This window comes from Lagopus leucura, unplaced genomic scaffold (genome assembly GCF_019238085.1).
Source record: "Lagopus leucura isolate 7727_CA_CO unplaced genomic scaffold, USGS_WTPT01 Super-Scaffold_100159, whole genome shotgun sequence".
NCBI classification, from domain to species: Eukaryota; Metazoa; Chordata; class Aves; order Galliformes; family Phasianidae; genus Lagopus; species Lagopus leucura.
This window is the reverse complement of record NW_024962335.1, coordinates 13,840,550-13,863,387: the sequence shown is the minus strand read 5'-3', so window position 1 is coordinate 13,863,387 and position 22,838 is coordinate 13,840,550. Positions and strand designations below refer to the sequence as shown.

At 46.2% G+C, this 22,838-nt stretch overlaps 1 protein-coding gene and 1 long non-coding RNA gene across 13 annotated transcripts in view; one reads left to right on the top strand and one right to left on the bottom strand.

The window, feature by feature from the left end:
• RBFOX2 (RNA binding fox-1 homolog 2) overlaps positions 1–22,838 on the bottom strand; it is a 157,918-nt gene that overhangs the window by 94,097 nt on the left and 40,983 nt on the right. The window contains exon 1 of one of the 11 annotated variants that reach the window (XM_042889492.1): positions 9,149–9,409. The exons of the other annotated variants lie outside the window; for them this stretch is intronic. Within the exon in view, the coding sequence (XP_042745426.1) occupies positions 9,149–9,163 (15 nt within the window). The 5' untranslated portion in view covers positions 9,164–9,409. Of the gene's footprint in view, positions 1–9,148; positions 9,410–22,838 lie in introns of those variants that run through there. 11 annotated transcript variants of the gene reach the window in all.
• On the top strand, positions 7,587–9,239 carry LOC122189949. 2 transcript variants are annotated; one of them, XR_006182039.1, is made up of 4 exons: positions 7,587–7,896; positions 8,405–8,553; positions 8,634–8,898; positions 9,007–9,239. It is a non-coding gene; the product is annotated as an uncharacterized LOC122189949 (long non-coding RNA). The 2 variants fall into 2 exon arrangements; XR_006182038.1 differs by lacking the exon at positions 8,405–8,553.

Sequence of the window (22,838 nt, the reverse complement as noted above, 5' to 3'; positions counted from 1 at the left end):
CAATTCAGACCTGTAATCTCCCTCGACTTTGATTTAATGCAGCAATTACTGGTAATGTGGTTTGAAGGAGATAAATGCCCAGTACAGGGCTGGCTGGCACTGATGCTCATTCCGCTCATGATGCGAGAACAGTTTTAATTAAAATCCCCTTTATGATAAAGGAGCTGCTTGACTGGATGTTTCTGTGCAACCCTGATACGGAGCCTCCTCCAAAGCGGATTAGAAATCAAAGTTTCCCCCTTCTCGCTACTGGCAACACACAAAAATATGGAACACAGTCACCATGTCACCCCTCTGCAGTTTCCTTAACCCTACAATTGCTGGGAAAATGCCCACGTCTGCTTCAAAACGATTGCCACCTCTTGTCATGGCTCTAAGTGCTTTCCAAAAATTAAGCACCAGGGCTGCTTCAATTAGCATAAACACATCCGGAGAGCTCAAACCCCATGATCCAAAATCCCTTTCCCTCTCTCTGGTGGAAAGGGAATTAGTGTGGCTGCTCATGCCGCAGACCTGTCACTGCAATGAGGAGGAGATCAGCGCATTTTGGCAAGATGGGAGGAAGCCGGGATCTGGCCGAAAGGCTGGAAAACCAGGAGGTTCTGCTGCGTGAGGCAGAGCAGGGCTGGCAGGGAAGAGGGAACAGCCCCGCGAGATAAAGGAAGAAAATCTGGCAGGGTGGTCACGATCCCAGCGCAGACATGTCCCAGCAATGATCTGTCAGCTCTTGATCGACTTACAACAAATGGAGGTGCAGTTTTGGGTCGGTTTTCTCCTTTACAGTATAGGAAATACCAGAGATGAATACATTACACACAGCTAGTTTCTATTATTGTGAGTGCCAAGAGCAGATTGTCACAGTGAGAAATTGGCCTTGCGCGTTACAGAGAAAAGGCAGCGCTGGGTTTGGAGGCCAGCAGACAGTGCAACGGGAAGATAAAGAGCCCTGAGTCTGGATGCACATAATTTCATTCCTTAAGCGACCAAGCACATGTTAAGATTAAAAGGCTGATTTAAGCAGCTTGAAATCCTCCTTGACCCTCAGAATAGATCTGGGGTCACAGGACCGCCCAAGCCTTGTCCCAAGACCCCCTCCGAGCCTTTGCTTCATTACCACAGGATTGCTCCATATTCCCCAAGAAGTTCCTTGTCCCACAGTGCCCTCCATGATATGCCAGTCAGAGAAACCTTCTTTCAGTTTTTTTCCTAGGTTAAAGCGGCTCTCATGCTCCGTGACTGCCTCCTCCTTCAGACAACACAGTATCAAAAACAGATGGGGAAAAAAAGGGAGCCCTATGGGAACCAGAAGGGACTGGGCACAACACCTCACCCTGTGGAAGCCCAAAGGATCAGATCATGATACAGGAGCACCCCACTATGCAGCAGGAGCCACAGAGGGCAAAAGCACCAGGAGAGAGATGGCAACGTGAAGATGTAACGGGGTTTTGCTGGTCCGCTAGGGGAAAAAACGAGACCAAAAAAGGCCTGGTGTAATTAACAAGATTAAAGGGGGATTTAGGATCAGGACAGAAAAGCAACGGGCCAGATTGATCCTTACAGGATTAAAGCTGGAATCCTACTAAGAGTCCAGTGGTTGAGAGATCAACGCAATGTAATGGGATTAAATCAACATCAGCTTTTGTTTTTACACAACTGAGCCCCCGGTACCCACAGTATCACTGCTCTGGATATGGAGAAGAAGGATTGATGGGGACCTCTAATACTCTGCGCGGGGCTCAGCCAGGCTCTTCCCCACCTCAGCCCTGCTACCACCAAGCAGAAGGCACCGCTGACTCCAGAAATAAAGGAGGAGAACCTGAGCGTGTAATGAGTGGTCCAAATGGCTAAAAGAACCAGGGATTTACTAAGTAACCATTGCAGCCAGCTCGAAACCAAGTGGTATCAAGTGCAACGGGATCACCCTGTGACTGATGGTTGGGAAAGCCAAGAGGGCAGCCCCAGCTGTATCCAGGCACGCCGCAGACGGGCAACTGGATTTTGATATTGTCTCTTGCTAAAGAGGAACAAAAGAAGCAGTATACTCTGCGGAATGCATCAGCAAACACATTTAAGTCAAATTATCACGTGTCCCCATTGCACAACAATATCCAGGAATTACAGAAGTGAGAAAAGCCTCTTTCAGAACATATCGTTTGCATTACAGCTGGTGCAACACATGCAGGCCAGCTGCACCTTGATTCCACTGCCCTGAAATTTCCAAAGCTTGCTGGTAATTTGAGTTGGTAGCAGGGGGAAGAAAGGAGGGGGCCAAGACAAGGCACTTGGTTCTTTCTAGACATGTATACTATTTTGGAAGTTCTTATTCTTGTAGGAGAGAAAAAGCATGTATGTTTAAATTAGATGGTATCCATCACCACTTTGCTGAAGAGGGAAGGAGTGCTTATCACACACCTGTTCTCAACAGCTGCATTTGAGAGCCATGTTCCACATGCAAGGAAAAAGCATTAAAGCATCTCATATTTCTGCAGCACTTCTGAGTCCTGAAGATGTTAGGAAACAGTGGTTAAACATACACTATGTGCACCCCATCTTTTCAATGGATGCTATGTTTCTAGTTGAAGAGAAGCTTCCCCAGCACCAAGGCACAGATAGCACTCATTTCTTGACAGATGCCACCAGGCCTTCACCTATGCTGAATGTGCCCCTCCTTCTCAGCTGGCTGGACAAAAACAGTAATTGCCATTCACTGCTTTTCCACAATTAAACATCAGTCAAAATCTCAGAGCAATAAGCTGGGGAGCATTACTGAGACAGCACTGATGGAGCTGTGCATCCCAGTTACACTGCCAAAGAGGCCTTGCCAGCTTTCTAGGAGAAGCTTTGCCTTTACTCAGAAGGGCTCTGCACCCCAAAGGTACCCCAAGGATGCAAGCAGGCATCACCGCAGCGGTGGAGGACACGAAAAGGGGCCCTTGTGACAGAAATGAAAAGTTACAAAGCAGCAACAGGCAGATCACACTGCATGCATTTTCTGTTTCCTAGCCACATTTGCATATTTGAACTCAAGCTTTTTTCTGCATTTAAACTTTGTTTCAACACTAGATGATTTATAAATTATAAAAAAGTACAGAGGAGTGTTCCAGTATCACCCAATGCCAGCTCCTTAACTCATGATGAATAATAATCCCCAAGAATATCTAAAAAACAATTGTCATCTGGTCAAAATATTTTCACATTATCGTTGTCTTAATGTCCAAAATTCAATTAGAGCATTGTGTGGGGGACAGCATGTTTCACTTGGGTAGGAGAAAAACTAACTGCTTTTGCCCTGGATTCAACTACAGACCCAAGAACCATCTGGTAAAAAATCAACAGCATTGTGCAGGCAGCATATTAGTCATGAGATGTAGGACTCTGAGAACAATGCAAACTAAATTTGAGGGACAGATGAGGGAAACTTAATTACTTGCTTAAGCTTCTTCACAGCTCTGAGGAATTCTTAACACTTTCAGCAGAAGAATTTAGCACCAGAGGGCACAAAGCACATCCTCAACTGATTTCTTAATTTTCAGCAGACTCGTTCTCACTTCCAATGTGGGACTATCCACATTGGTCCACCACCACACAGCCTGCCTCCCCAGCAAACAGCTGCACGATGCACCACCTTGCGCTATGTACAGGGCAGCACCCAGAACCACACCACTACAGACCTGAGGGCAGACTGCACATCCTCCTCCAAACTAACTTCCTAAAGAAAACATTTGCCTGACATCACAGCCTGACTCAAACTTCTGCAGTACCCAGAAGCCCTCGCTGATGGAGCATGGGATCTCCTCCAGCTAATCACACAAGTCATTTTGTAGTGTAGCAAACACATGTATGTGTCCCCCAGTGACTGCTTAGGGCTTTGGCAAAAATGTCATCCAAATCCAGATCCACTCAAAGACCTTTCCTGTATCAACACTGTAACCTTTGGGGTTGGGATAAGCGTGAAGTTCTGGCACTGCTGGAAGTAAGATTTGCAAACAAGCACCATGGGAAGTGCAAGAAACACAGATGTTCAGCCTCAGGTCGCTATTATCTACACTCTTCCTCAAACCTTCAGCTGGAAACCAGGAAGGCTGAGTTTATTCTCTTATTCTCTGAAGGTTTCTTCTCTTCCTTCCAAGATAAACAGGCTGCTTTGTGGAAAACTAACTCACACAGAACTCAGTCCCCATCAGTCTCCCAAGACTCGGGCAGTTTTACAGCAAACAGAGTCCCCCGTGCTCACTGCTGTTTGGACAGGTGGGAATAGAGCAGACAGGCAGAAGAGCTGCAGGAGAAATTCACACCGAGTCAGCCAGCCAAAATCCTTGTGACTCTTTTGTTTGGACTCATCAAAGAAGTAAATTCCTGAATATGATGGTAATATGACAGTTGCTGATTTTACCTTTTTTTATACTAATCAGGTGTGGTGTGCAGAATGGATGATCATGATTCCTAATCTCCCTTCTCTGAAGCTGGTAGCTTAATCAGAAATGCCTTCTCTCTCTGCGCTGCACCGGGCTTTCTTGTCTCTGGTAGTGACCTTGGCATCTTCTGGGATTACAGGCCTGCAGGAACACAGAACTGGAAAAGACTGCCTGAATTATCAGCTCTAGTCCCCTAATAACACAGGCAGTCACATTATACAATCTCTTTCAGACAATCTTCTTTCTCCATTTCCCAAATCTCCAAAGCCTGTCTAAAATCCCAGATGCAAATAGACGCAAGTTGCTTTGTCACGCTGCTCCCTGGGGAAGGTAGTGAGGATGTCCCAAAAGAAGCTGTGCACAGAGCAGCTCGGGTATGGAAGCAGTACAGGTGTGGTCACAAGGTGCTGCACCAAAGCTAATAAACCTTATCGAGCTGCAGAACTCATTATCTCAGTTGCAGTGCTGGACAAACAGAACTGTATTACCTCTGGATTCAAGCTGCTGCATATGCATGCCACAGTATGGCACCACAAGGACTTGCAGGCTGGGGAATCAGCTTACTGGCTGCTAGCTCAGGGATCTCTGCACGAGTTCCATTTTACGATTTCCCAGGGCTTTCCTGCTCCAAAGCATGAATCTAAAACTGCTGTTTATATTAGCAAGAAGTGCCTTTCGCCACTTTCACAGAAATCCACCCAGATCTGACCTCCAAAGAGTGTAGCACACTGGCATTCAGGGAAACCTCCCTGCAGCCTCCCAGCAGCTCCCACCCCCTCACCTCTCCCTGTGCTGACCACGCTGCGTGCCTACCTTCACAGCAGCTGCATGCTCTCCAACCTTCCACAGCCTCAGTTTATGGCTGCTGCCTTTATTTGCCATACCTACCAAACAAGTTCCAGCCAAAGGCCCACAGGCACAGCCAGACTTCCCTCCCCAGGCCTGGCAACAGAACAGAGCAGGCAGGGCATCTTCCTGGATAGCCACTTACTCTGCTGCTAGCCAAAGTGTGCTTTGAAAGCCACGCTGTAATGACCAATCCTCTCAGGAAAAAAAACAACAACAATAAAAAAGATGTGGCGTGAGGAAAAGCACGTTGCTAAGGCCCAAGTTTGGCAGCGGAGTTGGGTTTCCAGTCCCTTGGTGGTAAAGCTGATGAGCTTGGAGCCTAGGGGGAAAATTTATTCCAGTGAATGCAAAGAGAGGCTTTTAAGTGACAAAAAGGCAAGTAAAAGGCAGGTCAAGAAGAAAACCAACAGAAATAATTCAAAATGAGCTTGGCAAGCTTACTAGACCTATTCTTGCTTCTATGGTAGATAATTAGTAGGTCTAGGTACAATATTCACTTTCATAGGCCTCCAGAGAAAGAAATCATTTCGAGCTGCAATAGGCAGCCAGCCCTCTCACAAACACTCAGCATGTCCTCTGCACATGGCTTTAAGAAACAAGGAAATTATCTATAGCCGCTATAATCGAAGATCAGAGCAATGAATCCAGCACTTTCCTATCAGAAGCCTAGCAACAGCATGTACCTCCCCTACCTTGGTCTCTTCTGGCTTTGATAGTTTCAGCTGCCTTTGAACATGGGCGAAGGATGGTTGATAAATTGCTTGCTAGGGCTGCTGCCCCTTCCTTTTAACCTTTCTTGTAACAACAGACCTCTGACAAGGCAACATTCATACATGCAACTCTCAGAACACATCATGCTCTTTAGAAAACACTTGGAATGAAATGACTCTAGATTGTATCTTATGACTCACAGCACACGGAGATTCATCTGTTCATAAATGAAAAAAAAAATAGGGCTTTCTTATCCTGAAAAGTTGAAAGCTTTTCCCACACCCAAACCACCCTGCTCCTGGCTGTCTCTGCAGGGTGTTGGCTTAGTCTCGCCAAGCCAGGACCCTCTCCCCTTCCTATCAGCAATTATCCCATGGCCCATCTACAGAATCAATGACCACAAGCCTTTCTGAGCAGCTCAGGAGCTCAGGCAAAGGTAGTGAGGGAGAGTAGGGACGGGGTGGATTTAAGTGCCTTCCTATGAACAAAACGCTGCCTGCAAAACCAGAGCTCCTACATACAGAGAGAAGTGCCCACCTTGAATTTCAACACTGATGATTGAATGCGCACACTTGAACAGTCTGCGACATCAGAAAGAGACTATCAAACTGTCTCTGCCTCAGAAAGGCTTCATACAACTGCATCCCACACAATAAAAGTGTTAAGATAAATAGTCTCTCTTGATATTTAATGGCACAGCTAGTCTGCCGCCTTCACTTCCCGCACAATGCCAAGCATTAGGTCACCACGACAGATATTTAAGTTTCCCACTCTCCAGCTCCCCACAGCCCACAATCTCCTGAAGCCTCCAAGGCCCTCATTTAGAGCATTCTGCAACAAGTTTCACTCCAGGGAATACAGTTCAGCGAGCAGGAATGTCAGCCTGAGCACCGGATGCAGAGCTGGTTCCTTTTAAAGGATAAGCACTATAATCAAAGGACTGTGATGTTGCAGATAGGCTGTACTTATGGGTCCAGCATCCACGCCACGCTACAGCTACTTAGAAAGGTGTGCTCTCCTCTAATTGTGTTACTTGTCAAATGTGACGGCATTCGGTATTGCAGAGGCTCTTTGAGGAAGATAATTCTGTAACTTGCACCCCTAAGGGGGGAAGGAACATTACGGTTGCTGTGGGAACCTTAATTCTGGATTTCAGGCCTTGCATATTTAAAACCTCAAATTTAACTTTGCATTAATGTAGCTTCATGCATTGAATTAAAGAATGACTCAGTACAAATCTCCGTGCATCTTCTGAAGTCCTGACATCCCAAGGACAAGAGGCTCAGAGCAGCACCACAGCGGTGTGGGGAATGCGAAGGGGAACTTGCAAGCATGGAAGTAAGAAAGCAGCTCACTGGAAGCACAGCAAAGCCCTCACCACGCCAGATATGCAGCTCAGAGCTCTTAGTTGTTCCCACGGAAGGTTACGTAGCCCAAATAGCTCAAAGCAGAAAGACGAAAGGGCATGGAGGAAAAGGTTCCTGAAAGGAGCAAGGGGAAGATTCCACGAAAGTAACAGGATAACCTGTGTTAGGAAGAGAAAGATCATACCCTGATAGCACAAATCTACTCATTTTTTATAATTAACATGGCACGGTTCCCAGATGATGCCCTTACAACCCGTTCAGCTATTCTAATATTTAACGCTTCTTTTACCCACTGCCTGGAAGTTGAACTGCAATGCAAGCAAGGCACCAGCGCTGCCCTAAGTCAGGGGGAAGCCCACAGAGGGCTACTACTCATTGAAAAGTGCCCCAGAACTCAACCCTGCCTTAGGAACAGGGCTGCAGCACTTCATCTTTTGCCTCGAGGCCAGTCCCCGTGCTGGCTGACACTTCTGCTTCCCAGCAGGGCAATCACACACCCGCCACCAACAGCAGGAGGAAGGACACCAGGCCGGCATCCTCTGCTTCTCAGCCCGGTAAGGAACATCCCCTTGGTTTACCACTTATCTCACATCAGCAGCAGCGTGGCTGAATTACTTCTTGGCTTAACCCACGCACTAGTGAAGCACAAATCTTAGCCCAGCCACAGGGCCTGCTCAGCCTCCCTCGATAAAAACCGGCGTGCCAAGCCAGGGTCTGCCTGCGAGGTTGTGGGGGGAAAGGCAAAGAGGCGACGTGCCTGCCAGCAGGGCCGGCTGTACAGGAACAAGCAACTGTGCATAGCCGGCGCAGAGTCAAGTTACTCTGCAACAAAGATAGAGTGTGTGTGTGCGTGCACAGGAGGGAAGGAAAATCCTTTTGCCTGCGCTCCAAGGCTTGTTTTGTTGTTGAAATAAATCTGTGTTTGTTCCTGGCAGGGATAGGGAGTCGGGCTCTACAGGCAGCAACTATCACAGCCCCCAGTTTCAGAGTTACGGACAGATTAAAAGAAAAAAAAAAAGGCAAAAACTGAGGCATTGATTACTTTTAACCTCTCGTATCTAGGTGAGGAGCCCAAGGGCAAACTGCTGATCTCAAGGGTGCCCCGAGCAGACAAAGCTGTGCGTCTGAGACAAACGGAGCAGCCCAGCAGCTGGCTGTTTCAGAGGAAATTCCAGTCCCTGCTCAAAGGCTGAAAATACATATGCTTTTCTGTACGCGTCTACTTTGCTTGCTGGATCTATATAACATTTTACACATGTTTTTCCTGACATTATTTTCCATATTCCACCAGAAACTTGAGCAACTGTGCCACTTCTGGAAAAACAACCTCGCGTCCAACTTTTGTCCCAGCAGCTTCTCCCTCCGCCCCCAGGCCTCCGGATCACACTGTTTCCCCACAACCACAGATCCTCTTCAGCAGGGCTCCTCCGCTACCTGGGCTGTCTGTCAGCAGCACCAAAAGCCCATAAAGCAGAGGCGTATGGGTGCGCAGGGAAGAAGGACACACAGATTACAGATGGGAGACAGCGAGCAGCATTATACGGCTAATTCTGTAGGTGAGGCACCTGTCCAAAGCTCTTCTCTCCACTGGAACTCAGAACTGCAGGAAAAGCCTGCTCGATACCCAGTTAGCAGTACATGCTCTATGTTTTTCTTTTTTAAAGGGGAAACTAAAGCCCACTGTGTGTAGAGGCTGCAGAGCAAAGCTCAACGGAGAGGGCCGCTCATGTTAGTGAGGAGCCCTTCAGCTTTCCATTCCTTATATGTGCAAAGTGTGCAAGCCCGCACACACAGCTCTCTACTCACCCAGAGGTACATCATGTTAGCCTGGGTCGCTCGAACCCAGCAGTGAGATGATCCGGGAACGCAGGAGGCACTTCAGGAAAAAGCTGACGAGACTGAGATTTTTTTTTTCTTTTAAATAAAAAATAAAACAAATCCGAATGGCTCAGTTTGAGGCTTAGAAAGCGTCTCGCCTCCTCCTCCCCCCTCCTCCAGCTCTGGCTGCTCCGCGCAGCGCTCTCGCACTTAATCTCTCCCTGGGAGTTCCCAGCCCGTGTGTCTGCACTGGCGTGCACAGCACACACTCTGCATTTGCCTCCAGGGAATTTCTCTCTGTCATTCTACTTCTGAAAACACGATCTCGGCCTCGCAAGATTCTTGCAAGAGGCAGGGATGGGTGGGGTTAGAAATAAATGCAGCCCAGCTCCCAGCACCAGAGCGAGCGCCTTATAAAAGAGGGCTCTCTGTGCATAAAGGAGGCAGAAAGCCATCCTCTGAGGCTGGGGACAAGTCCCCCTGTTGCTCATTGCTTCTCCCGGACCTGTCCCCCCAGCCCGGTGCTACGCACAGCACTGCGTGCCTTCACCTGCCCCACCAGCCAACACCCACAATTTGGTCTTGATTCTGCAGCCGCGCTTAATCACCGCCACCGGTTGGCACTGAGGGGAATCCTGACGCTGAGAAAACACACCACCAGTCACCCCGAGCGAGGCGAACGCTATCGGAGTGAGCTCGGAGAGAGGTAGCTCTCAGATAAAGGGGTTAATGTGCTTCTGCAGGTGGCTCAGCATGCATGGATTTCACAGGCTCGGCAGTGCCGGAGGGAAAGCGGCAGCTGGCTCCAGCTCCCCGGAGCGTATCGGGTGTCATGCACAGCCCAGCCCAAGCAGCAGCCTCTCGCCGCACCACGCTCCCATCCTTCTCCCTTCTCTGGGTCACCCACTCCTGCCCCAGGCCACCAAGACCTGACAGGCCCGGCCAAGTAAGCCTTCGGCCAAGCCCGTGCCCAGCAACAGGGGACGAATGTCACTTCTCATCTCCTTTATCTGTCACAGGGCTCTGCCAGACTCGGGAAACGGGTTCTGCGACCCCTTTCCAACTCCCCCCCCCCTCCGTCTTCAAAACGAAGAATCATCTTTCCTCTCCAGGCTCCAAACGCTAAGTTAAAATTGGCCTCTTCTCAAATAAGAAAAAAAAAAAAAAAAAAAAAAAAAAAAAAAAAGTGTTTTCATTGAGGCAGCGGTCTCCTTGGAAATGGGTGTTGAAGAAATATTTTTATCTCCGGCAAAGAGAGAGAAAGGGTGCTCTTTCACATATCCCCTCCGCTCCTTTTGCTTACAGACTACCTGAAGGCAACAGAGCAGACCAGCAGCATGGATGCCCTGCTCCAGCCCTGGTGACGTGGGGAACAAGCGGGTTCTGCTCCCAGCCGAGGCCTGGACTCAAACATGGACAATGCCAGACAGGCCTCTGCCTCAGCTCTCACCTCTTAGCACAGCAGGTCAGGTCCGGAGGTGAAAAGCCACGTTCCTAAATATCACAGCAAGACGCTTCAGCTCATGTTTCAGCTGCAAGGTCAGACCAGTGGCAGCTCCCAGCTCATCCTGCCTGCAAACTCAGGCAGGCACTTCTGCATCTCAGACACCTCATGAGCTTTTCAAGATTTTCTTCTGATCCAGAATCCCGATTCAAAAATGACCTTACCATCATTTTAATGGAAGCTAAGATTCCTTGAATGCAGAGAAGAAAGTTAGAAGACTCATGGACTAGGAAAGCAAACCCAAATTCATCTTATTTCATATGCATTTTCACAGAATGCTTGAAAAAGATTTGTGCTTAAAACTAAGCTGAAATGTGGGCAACAAGCTCCCTAACACCAAGACACACACAAACTTCCTCCTCCTTCTTTTTCAGGCTCTCTCATTCTTTAGGCCACTTTTCCAAGGGAGAGCAAGAAGAAAGAAAATCCTTCTCTGAGTGTTTAGTTTCATTTAATCCATTCGAGTTGCATATTAGGAAAAATTTCTTCCCAGAAAGTGGTGCTGCAGTGGCACAGGCTGCCCAGAGAGGTGGTGCAGTCACCATCGCTGGAGGTGTTCCAGGGCCGTGTGGATGTGGCACTGAGGGACGTGGTCAGTGGGCATGGTGGGGATGGGCTGGCAGCTAGACCAGGTGATCTGTGAGGTCTTTTCCAACCTTAATGATTCTATGAGCCTATCTTCAGGGACTGATTACAAATCATCCCAGCTGCTCCACAGCTGGAGAGGCTACACTAAACCTCCAAAGTGAAGCAAGGCTGATCAGCCCTCCTCAAGTCATCCAAATGTTGCCTTGGAACCTATCTGCTGCCGGCAAAGTGAAGCCACCACCTCACCATGGAAGCAAAAGGAGAAGACTACCAAAGCAGCAGACTTTGGATGATGACACACCCCAGACATGGAGCACTTCATGATGAACTGCAAGAGCAGGTTTCCTGATGCTCAGTATTCTCAAGCAATGATAGGGTACCTGACCAGGAAGGAAATGACGCTGTGGAATGTCTCCAGCAGCACTGCTGCTCTGATTCAGCTGAGCACTGCCCAGATGGTCAGTGAAATGCCCAAGAACGTGAAGGCTCCCAAGGCTCTCCACAGCTACAGACAGTACTGGTGGCAGTGAGGCCATGCTAGCTTCAGGTTATAAACAAGATGACAGCAAGATGTTAACGAGTCTGATTCTGGAAAAAAAAAAAAGAAAGAAAAAAAAACCCCACAAAGCAAGACATCACTAAGACAGGGCTTTGAAATAGATAGCTAGGATCCTCAGCAAATTCTTTGTCTCAGTCCTAATGACAGCATTTTCCAGGACGTAGGTGCCACAGAATTCAGAAGGCTGCTGTTGGTAGAAATGCATGCGATCTATTAGGGATCCTTCCTGTCTCAGAAAGGATTAGAAAGAAAAAGAAACACATTTTAAAATTAATATAGACTGAGCTAAGAGAAAAAATGTTCAGAGAGCCTTAGCCTAGTGAAACTTGGGCACATCTTCTCCAAGGGGAAGCTGTAGTGTAAATCAAAGTGAAAGGGGAAAAAACAGCCTGCGGAAGATATTAATACTTGCAAGAGAGGTAAGGAAGATGTCAGCAGGTGACAAAACAGGAACCGAGAGAAAAGGGTGCAAGTAACCACTTTTATTTGGCAAAATAAAGAGGCAATGGTAAAACAGGAAAAAAAAAGTCTACCTATGAGTTGGACTCAATCATTCCTTTGGGTCCCTTCCAGCTTGGGATATTCTGCCATTCTGCACTCGCGTATCTGTATCAAAAGCTCTACATACATAGGAAGAATTGTGGCTGCTCAGTTATGTGCACACAATTCAATCCCAGAATATCACTGCTACAAACGTTTCCAGCAAGCCAAGTGATTAAAAAAAATAATTTGAAGATGTTCTAACCTATTTAGGAAAGATCTCAGTGGGCAAATGAGGAGCAGGTATGGCACCGTTTCAAACCGACATTATCTGTTTCTAGCTGATGGTGTCTCAGAGGCGTATGATTTCAAATGCTTGTGGATTAACATTTTAGCAGATAAAGCTCAAGACAGGGTATGAGCTAGTGTGTCTGCTACACACTACTGAAATCACATTAGATAGTAAGCAGGATGAGTGGCTAGCTAAGCACCTCTTCATAATGGAGGAAAAACCCATATGATCACCAGGAGTTTCAAAGGGAATGACACACACAGGAGGCGTCGTGGAGCTAATGCCAAAGAACACCCTTGAAATTTCTAAATTATAGAAAACAATTTCTTAGTTCAAGGAGTGTTACATTGAAAATGAGCAATTTCATATTAGATTTCATCTTGACAGAAAAGAGCAATCAATCGTAAAAATAGAAATTAGTGGTAGCTTAGGTAAAAAAAGATTGTGACAATCACATTTTGGTATGTGGAAGCAGAAAGGAAACTAAGCCAGTGCATTTCCTTATATACTTGGCATCTGAGTGGGACCAGAGGTACGTTGGCCTGCTTTTCCTGGATAAACAGATCACTTATTGGGCTTGCCCGTCACACTGCCACACTGGAACGCTGTTTCATATTCCAGCAAGTGGGAAAAAAATCAAAGTTGAGAGAAGGAAACAAATTGGAAAGGGCAGAAAAAAAGAAAAAAAAAGACAAGGGAGTCGTAAAGACAGGAGGAGAAACCTACAGCCAAAGCTGAAGGACAGTAACGAGTTTTTCAGCAGCTCTCAAGAACAGCAACCACAGCAATCAGCTTGATGTGCTATGATGGGGAAAAGGTAGAAACACAGGCAATACTGAAGAAAGAACTAAAGCATTCAATACGTATTTCTGTTCTATATTTGGAAAAAAAGTCAGCTGTTGTGGTCCTGTGATAACAAAATGCCTTCCATTCCAGCAGTAACTAAGGAAGATGTTCCAACAGCTTCCCAACAAACAGCACTGTTGTCCTCTTATCTAGCTAGAGCTTACAAACAGGAGGGATATAACTAGATAACAAGTGAGTTTTAACTCAAATACAGCTGTGAACACATTTAGGTGTAGACACTTAGGAAGGCCTGCAGTCACTAATTGCTCCATCTGTATTCACTGCACCAACAAGCCGTAACTACACTGCTCCTGCTGTAAGGCCAAAAGCACAACCACAGTGCAGTGAGACCCTCAAATGCAAGCACTGATTAGAATCTGTATCATGAAAGCCTTGCTGCTGTTAGCTGAGCTTGGCCAAAAAACTGTATCTCCACCAAATCCAGAATGCTGCATCAGGGAAGCAGTGCTATTGAAGAAGCTACCAATACCAATTTTTGCAGCACCTGAATTTTCCTAGAGGCATCCACTTCTTCCACTAATGAGATTTCAAACAACATCCCGGCACTGACCAAAGCAAAGAAACCACTGTGGGGTCTTATAACGGGAGAAAGAAAATGACTGAAGACCACAGGTAGGGGAGCACAGATTCAGCTGAGTTCCTCAACACATTTGGGAGAGCATTCAGATACATGAATGAAAAATACTGACCATGAAAACATCCACTCCTGATATTTAACACGGCTTCCTGGCAACCTCTCCTATAAAACAAAACTGAAAAATAGTTTTTAAAAATAGCCTGAATGCTAAGGGAAGACAAAGTTCTTTTATGATTAATAACTGCTTCTGAACACACGTGTTACTCTTCATTGGGCAGCTCTCCTCCACTAAAAAGTGGGAGGAGAAGCTGGGACAGGTTGAAGAGGCAAATTTCATTTCAAAGTAGCTGCTCTCTCATTTTATGCAGACACTGGATTCAGACTGAGGATGCCCATCATCCCACCATGGTAAACACTTCACCGACTGCCCACAAAGGCCTGACCGCAGATGGGAAGCTCCGCACTGCTCAAAGGCACATTTCTCTAAGTGGCTGCGTTCCACAGCTTATCTGACTCTGGCAGAAATGTCCCAGCAAGAGAACACGAGAATAGGACTCCTGCTATCTGCAGGGTTTGAGCATGCCTCGTGTCTTGGTTTTTTTTATTTGTTTTTTTAAACAAGATTAGAGATGAGGCTGGGAACTACCTGGGGAGACGCACTGAAGGCGGCTCTAGGCACACTTGCAGTTCCTATGGAGATAAGAGGATGTTTTTTGAGGCTGGTTTGCTCCTTTGGGTGCTGCTGGAGACAACCTTCATGATGGACTACCACTCATTTGTGAAGATTCCCACCACTCAGCATCCTGGCATTACCTCTGATTATCAGAACTGCTGAACCGCCAGGTAGATTTCCTCTGAAAGTCCAAAAGGACTCCAGCAAGCCTCTTTCTGCATTATCCTGTTTGTGAAAGAAAAATACAAAGTGCACGCAATAAATCACTCAGAACACCACAGTCCGTTTTAGATTTTAGATGTTTAGCCAAGCAAATAAGCTCAACATTGGCATATTACGAGAGAAAAAGCCATTTTGTTACAGAGTAACTCACTTCATTACTGGAAAACTGGATTCCCTATTGCCTCTCCAGCAGGTACGGTTTGGCTATGCAGAAAGAGGCTTCTGAAAAGAGATTACTAATTTAAAAGCAAATGATCAAGGGCTAGTTTATCTTCCACAAAATAAAGCAGAAAGCCTGAAGCAGTCCAACACCTTGACCTGCAAACAAAACCAACAATTCTCAGGGACTGTCCTGCTACTGACTTCACACGGTAATTAAATTTAAGTCGTTAAATGAGCTTCAGAAGGTCTCAATTCACAGGCAAGTATGTAGCAAATAGAAAGGAAACGGGTAACAAGAAAAGCTTGTTACATTTTGTTTGGGATTTTCCTCTCTTCACAAGTAGTTCAGGAACACCATTCTGAAAGACACTGCCAATTCTACAAGAGAAACTCAATGAGCTCAGTAACTAGAAAGAGCGTTTTGCTCAAAATATGTTCCCAGACAAAAATATACTTTTACATTAAGATGAAAAACGCCCACATCAACAAAACTAAATAACGAAGCCAGAGAACTCAAACACTGAGGAGTAGGCAAATGTTCTCATACGAGGAGTTCTTACAGCGATGTCATGCTTGTTTGGACATTCATCTGCAGAAATGAAGACATGATGCAACTGCTCCCAAGATACAGCAGACCTGAATTTAGGCATCCACATGGGAATATCCATGAAATGTCAGTCTTACCATGGAGAAACAGAACCGAAGTTTGCAGTGCTCCAACACCTTCTGAGGAAAAACTAGCATGCTTAAGGTCTGTAGAGAAGCAGATTCTAGAAAGCCCAACTAAAGCCAACCAAACCTTAATCCTAATGCTTAATATCTTCACCAGTAATGTCCAGAAAACAAAAATTCTTACACCTTCATTATTTTTTTCTGGCTCTTCTGAAGTAGCATGAAGTATTAAACAGTACCAAACTTTGGCAGAAGCTGATTTTTACTGTCAAGTCACCCCCATTTGAACTGACTAAGAGTAGCAAGATTCTCTGTGCCATAGACTTACATGTCAGTGCTAAGTAAGGTATTTATTTGGCTGTGGATTTTGAAGAGGAAGCCATAACTAGAAACCCAATCTCAGCTCCCACCTTAGCACAGTTTACAATGGTAGCTGTACCAAAGGATGAATTGATGACATCCAAGTGTTAACCTCTTCAAGGCAGAAGGCTCCACGCAGCAAGAAAGAAACTGCTTCAGGTATCTCAGCAATGGAGATGTTGCACCATTTTTCAACTCTGCTTACCACACCAAATGGCTGTACTGCATGAGTGATCCATCAGCGTGGCAACAGTCCAGCAAATTGAGAAACAATATGAAGATGAGAGTATTGCGACAGTGGAAAAAGGAGGAGAGGGCACAGTTCTCCTGCCCAGACCACACACCGTTCATTAATATGCTGAAACTTTGGCTTGGGTTTCCTGCTGAAAATGGGCAATGCAAACCAAGGACAAAACCATCCTGCAGAAAGGGATGCCTTTTGGCTTGTTTGCACAAAGGGAGGTTAACAACGTTAGGGAGTTATTCAGGAAGTAATGGATACTCTCTTGCCCTGAGCAAATTCCTTTTCAATAACAGTAATAATTTCCTAGGCAATACAACTATATCAAAGTATAATGGCTTACTATATTTATCTACACAGGCCCTGTACTGCTGGGATCTAATTTACTACAGCTTAGAAAGCAGTTTACAAATCCTAGGATAGTAAAGCTGCTACAGACTTGAATGAAATTCTCTCCTGTTTCACTTAGTTTGAAGACCAGGTTTTAACAACTCTTTTTTTTTTTTTTTTTAAGAGTATAAAACGTATTCTCTCCAACTCAGAAAAAACTGAAAGAGTAACAAACCCCACAAGGTGACTGGAAATACACCGGTGAGAGTGAAGAAATCAGCTTAACAAATTACACGGTGTGCAAAATTTTTTTTATCCCGTTGTCATAGGTGCTATATTTCTTTTCTTATTCAAATATCTTTCTGTCAATCGACACTCTGAGGAGCAAAATAATCCTTGACACTACATAGGAGACTTCCATACCTAATGAAGACAAAATATCTCAAGTTTGCAACGTCTTTGTTAGCTGAATGCCTGAAGTACAGCTTCACTATGAGAAATGGTACCACTATATAATCAGCAAAGAAGAAGGGATTGACTCTAGCTAATGAAGAGGTAACACTGATAAACACCAAGAGACATCTCCCGAGAAACAACAAAGCTAAATTGCTAAAAGACTTTGGTGGAAGGCAGCATCAGCAAGATAAATAAGGGTGGGTGGGAAGAGACCAAACGTGTGTCAGGGGACTGCAGATACTTCCATTACATAACGGTTGTAAGAAAACCCAAGCAAAATCGCCATTAACTGAACTAAAAGCAAAATATTTCAACGGGGGTATTGGCAGTTGTCAAACCACATAAAGGAACGGCAGACTGTTCAAATGTAAAAGGCATTAATAAAGCATGAGGCAAGAGGCATAAATAGACACAAAACATACAGGAAGATTTCTGGAGGACAGAAACGCTACTGGAAAAATTTAGTTATAGAAGACAATATCTCAAACTTCAATTCACAATGATCAGCAAAGGTCAGTTGTCAGAAAAGCTATTCTGCCTGTGATGTCATTCTGAGCAGAGCTGCCCTTAACCATACCTTCACCACCACTGTCAAGCTGGATTAGTCTAATGGCTGCAGCCAGCAGCTCCCTCCAACCGACCGGCTCTCCGCTGCATTAGGAGCACAAGAAGATTGAGAAATCTGTGCATATGTGTAAAGACCAGCTAAGCTGCTTGTTTCCTGCTCTACCTGCAAAACGTCGTCTGTTGGTCAAAGTGTTTTTAGTATATGTATTTAATATGGGACTTGAAGACATTTTGATAGGCATCTACCTGTATCTCTTAAGATATGCAATCCTACAGATCTTACACACACTTTAAAACCCCTGGAACTTATGTTCCAGCAAATTCCCATGTTTTTTGGCACACGTCAACCAACATACTTGTATGAGGAGGCCTTTGACTCTTGTATGAGCAGACTGACTACAGATCTGGTCTTCAGCATCACTGCAAACCGTAGGGAACAAACACAGTGGGACACTCAAACACTTCCACCTGAACCCGTATTAAAGTTGTTCCACCTCTCCTTTTTTCCCCACCCCAACATGGCAAAATAAATTACAGTACTGTAAATTCCACTCTGCTGCCTTGCCTGATGAAACCCTGACAAAATTAGATTCTTCCATTACAGATTGATTGCAACTTCCTTGCTATTCCCTCTGCAAGAGTAGCAGCTGCCTCACATTCAGCTGAGATGAATGGTGTGAAGTGACAATGGCCAGCCAACGCATGGAATTACAGTCCCTATGAAAGAGATTCTCACCTTACTCCAAAGTTAAGTTTTGAACTGTAGACACACCCTCTGACAACTACAGTATCGTCCACAGAAGCTACACACTTTGCCATCAAAGCAGCCAGCAGAAACAAAAGATGAAATTCTTCCCTGCTCCCGAATTCCCAGAGAGCAACAGTGACCAGAAGAATCTTTTTTCATCCTTGTGTGACCTGAAGAATGCATGTTTCCTCTCAGATAAAGGCCTTGCTATGGTTATCTAATGCTAATGTCACTACAAACTGGATTAGAGACGCCCAGAAACCTCGAAATATGCACATGGATAGTCAGCTGTATCCTAATTCCAAGTCTGAAGGAAATCAAATGCTCCAAATTGTGCCTAACATAGTTAAGTTTGCCCTTTAGGTAGGATAGACCAGTAAGAACATATTACACAGTGATTAGATTAATTCTTGACTGAAATTCAGAGGGTTGGCTCTATCTGTCTATTGTGTCAGTATATTTCAAATTATTTCAGAGACCAGCACTCTTCACTTGCTCTGCTCCACAGCAACAGCTGCTCAAGAAACACAGCAGATCTCTGTCTGTGGGGTGAAGTTGGCAGCAACTGGGGACAACGCTGCTGTCAGAGTTCAGCTCCCAGTTCTGAAATGCCATTCTACTGGAAATACCAAAGAGCCTAAATCCGGCTACATATACTGCGGGATGTAAAATACCTCTAGCTCAGCTTTCAGCAGAAAGCTCCCGAGCTTATGACATTTACTCCTTTGGCCCTTGTCAGTCTTCCTGCAGACCCCGCAGAGGATTGGAACTAGCTGCCATAAATGGTTGGAAAACAACATGTTCTCCAAGCCCTTGAAATTGAGGAGCGCTGTTTTAACTCAGGGAAACAGTGGCGAGGAGCCACGGTGACAGGTGCCCCAGAAATGGAGACGATGGTCAAACCATTGCCAACGCTAGCCACTGCTCTGCTGTTGACCTGTAAGAAAGGGCAGCCCGTGCTCTCCAGGTGTATCAGGGGAATGATGGACCAGAAAATGATAGAATGCGTTTGCTGGCAGTAACTCAAGTTTCTCCTCATTAAAACCTAACCGTGAAGGAATATAATGGGTCTCATCAGAAACAGTCCTCCCAGGAACCCTTTATTAGGCATAGCAAGCAAGCACAGCCCAATGATGCTGTGCCACCACAGAGCAGCTCATCGCGATCTGCCGGCACCAGAAGTGTTAAAAACACGGATTCCTGCTAAAACTGCCAAGAGCTACAAACCTTCTCTTGTGTGGGCGGCAGCAGCAACTAAATCCACTCCCCAGCAATTGGCTGGCCTGCAGAAAGAGAGGCGGGAAAGAGACAGGTCAGGGGGGAGCCCCCTGCCCCCGAGTAAACAGCAGTGCATCATATGCTCAGGTTTTCAGCTAAAATCCGTCACATAGGTCCCTTCATTTTACCTACAGCCTCTGGAGACAGCAGCCCCTGACCTTTAGCAGGAAGAGCACCTGGAAAATGCAACTAAGCCAGCAATTAGTACAAAATCGTTAAAAAAAAAAAAAAAAGATGGCTTCATAACATCAAATGAGCACCACAAGATTTTTAAATACATCTCCCACCAAAATGGCAGAAGAATTCAAGCATGTTCTCACAAGCCATCTCTCTCCCACTAGCATTACCTAACAGTACTCATCAGAAACCTTTTCTCCCACCTTTCCCTTACCCCTACCAAAACGCCTGCCCTCCCCACAAGGCCCTGTTGTGCAGATGTCGCCGGCAGCAGCACAGCTTCTTGCAGCGCAAGCTTCAACACAGGTGTGCAGAGCGTGACCTGGGCAGAATTACATGTGCCATTTCCACTGGGAAATCTAAGAGACTTATTAAGCCAGGACAGTGCCGATTAATCTACTAATGGAATGAATCAGAAGTGTGTTCCTGGACCTTTCCCTTTCACATCCCAAAGCCTCGGGGGAGCTGAAACCATCTGGCAGATGCCTGCTCCAAGTAACGTTATGCTACTGCTGGAAACACCTCTCCCTTAATATTGAAAAGAATGAAACCATCTTCTCTCCATCAGCTATTCTGGGGAGCATCTGCTTAGCTCACTGAGGGAGCCTGCTTGCACGCAGCATCCTTCAGCAGCAAGTGCAGAGCTGCTCACTCACCGTGCCGAAGAAGTCAGCAGAGGAGCAAGTGATCCCATTCATTGGCTCAGGGTCCTGCTGAAGCAGCTGGCACGAGCCAGGCAGTGAAGCAGTTAACACACGGCTGCCCTCCTACAGCACGTCCGGACAGCAGGGAGGCTGTCCTGCCCAATTGTCTCCGTCCTTTTTTGGTGCAGCGGGAGTCGCAGGTAGGGTAGCAAGAAGGTGTTTGTGTAAAAAAACAGGAAATCTCTAAGCACCGGAGAAGGAGATCTGGCCAGAGAGCTTAAAGGGAAATGAAGACAGCAAGCAGCTCCGAGGATCATACACGACACATGCTATTACACTGAGGCAGAGAGAAGGACTGACTCAGAGATGCTGAACATCCCGCTCTCTTTTTGAGTAATAAGCAAGCTGAGGAAGAAACAGAGCTATGAGACAGTTGTCACAAAGAAAGGACTTGCCACTTGTAACATCATACAGCAGAGAAGCCTCCTTATCTTAAAATGTAGACACCCCCAAAACAGAGAAAGGTCCAAAACAACAGTAGTCATATGGCTTTAGAATTATGCATCTGGTAACAACTGTTTTTTGACAGTCACAGAATACTGCTAACGCAGGGCAAGGGAGACGAGAGGTCCTCCACACTCAGAGGCAGCGCTAAGCATGTTTAGACAAGCATCCATCAGAAACTGCCTAACTTGTTATTACAGACTCCAAGAAACAGGAACTCTGGTCCCCTAAAACTGCCCTGCTTCGGTGCTTCACTGAGTGAAAACAGAACGTTTCACCCCGTAATACTCAGTTCAGACCGTGGTGCAAATTAAGCTGCCTTCAATCAGCACAGTAAATAATGAAACCCCATCCTCCACACTCTGATCTTTTTTCTTTTTTTTCCCCCTGCTTTTAAAGAAGGAACAACCTCAATATTTTCCTCATACATCACGCTATCTAAGCCTCCTTTTCTTGATCTTCCCTGGATGTTTTCCAAGTTCCGTCTGTATCTTTCCTAAAACTAGGGCTCAACTCACTGTGCTGAGCTCTGAAGAATAATTACCTTCTGTAGTTACTTGACATAGCTGGAAAGGCGTTCCAGGTTCTTAAAACCACAAAAAAAAACCTGCACCACGTATTCAGTTTGTTATCTTCTGTTACCCAAGATGTTTCCTTCGATATTACTGCTTAGCCAGCTACTCTCCATTTTACATTGTGTATTCAGTTCCCTTTGTTAATACAGCTTGGTTTTATTGAATTTCACACTGTTGGATTTCAGACCATTTCTTCAATTTATCACGATCGTTTTGACACCTATTCCTGCTTTCTAAATGCTGCCAGATCTCCACGGACACGTATATATATATTTATATACATAAATTCAGTCACTGAATTACCCTAACGTTTGATGAAAAGCACAGAAGAGCACAGCAGCCACGACAGACCACACTACGACTCCAGATAACACACGCAGAGAAAAGCACGACATAATGACTCTGGACATGGCTTTCCAAGGAGTGCTCAGCCGCTTCTTAATTTCACCTTCCATTTGCCCAGTGTATGTAAAGGTCAGGCCATGCTCCATCCAAAGCCAGTGGCTTTCTCCATCTGCCAGGCCTGCTGCCACGTCAAAGGGAGAAATTAAATTGATCTGACATGATTGGTCCTTAAAAATCAGCAATGTACATCTGCTGTTGCCTTAATTTCCTTTAGTGAAGCATCTGATCTCTGTCAGCATCCGATCTCTGTCAACATCTGGGAAACTGACCGGTTGTATTTCTTGGGGTCTCTACCCTCCCTTTAAAAATAAAGAAATACAAAGGAAGGAGGACTAATATTTATATTTAACTCACACGCAACGAAACCGTGCCGAAGCGGCACGGAAGAGGAGAGCCCTCCCGACGAACCGAACCGCTGGGCCAACCTGAGGGCCGGGCCCATCTCGGCGCTCCCCGCGCAGCCCCGCAGCCACGCTCCGCAAACCGAGCGGGCGGAGCGGCGCAGCCCGGGCGCTGGGTGCCCCCTTCTGGCAGCGCTCGGTCCCGCCGCGGCCCGGAGCAAGCCGAGCTCCCCTCGTCGGCTCAGCCCAGAGCGGAAGAGCTGAGGGGAGGCCCGATGGCGGCTGCAGCTCCTCACAGGGAGCGGAGGGGCAGCGCTGAGCTCTGCTCTGTGTGACAGCAACAGGGCCCGAGGGAACGGCATGGAGCTGTCAGGGGAGGGCAGCTGGGGGTCAGGGACAGGGTCTGCACCAGAGGGTGGTGGGCGTGGAATAGAACGCCCTGCACTGTGGGCACAG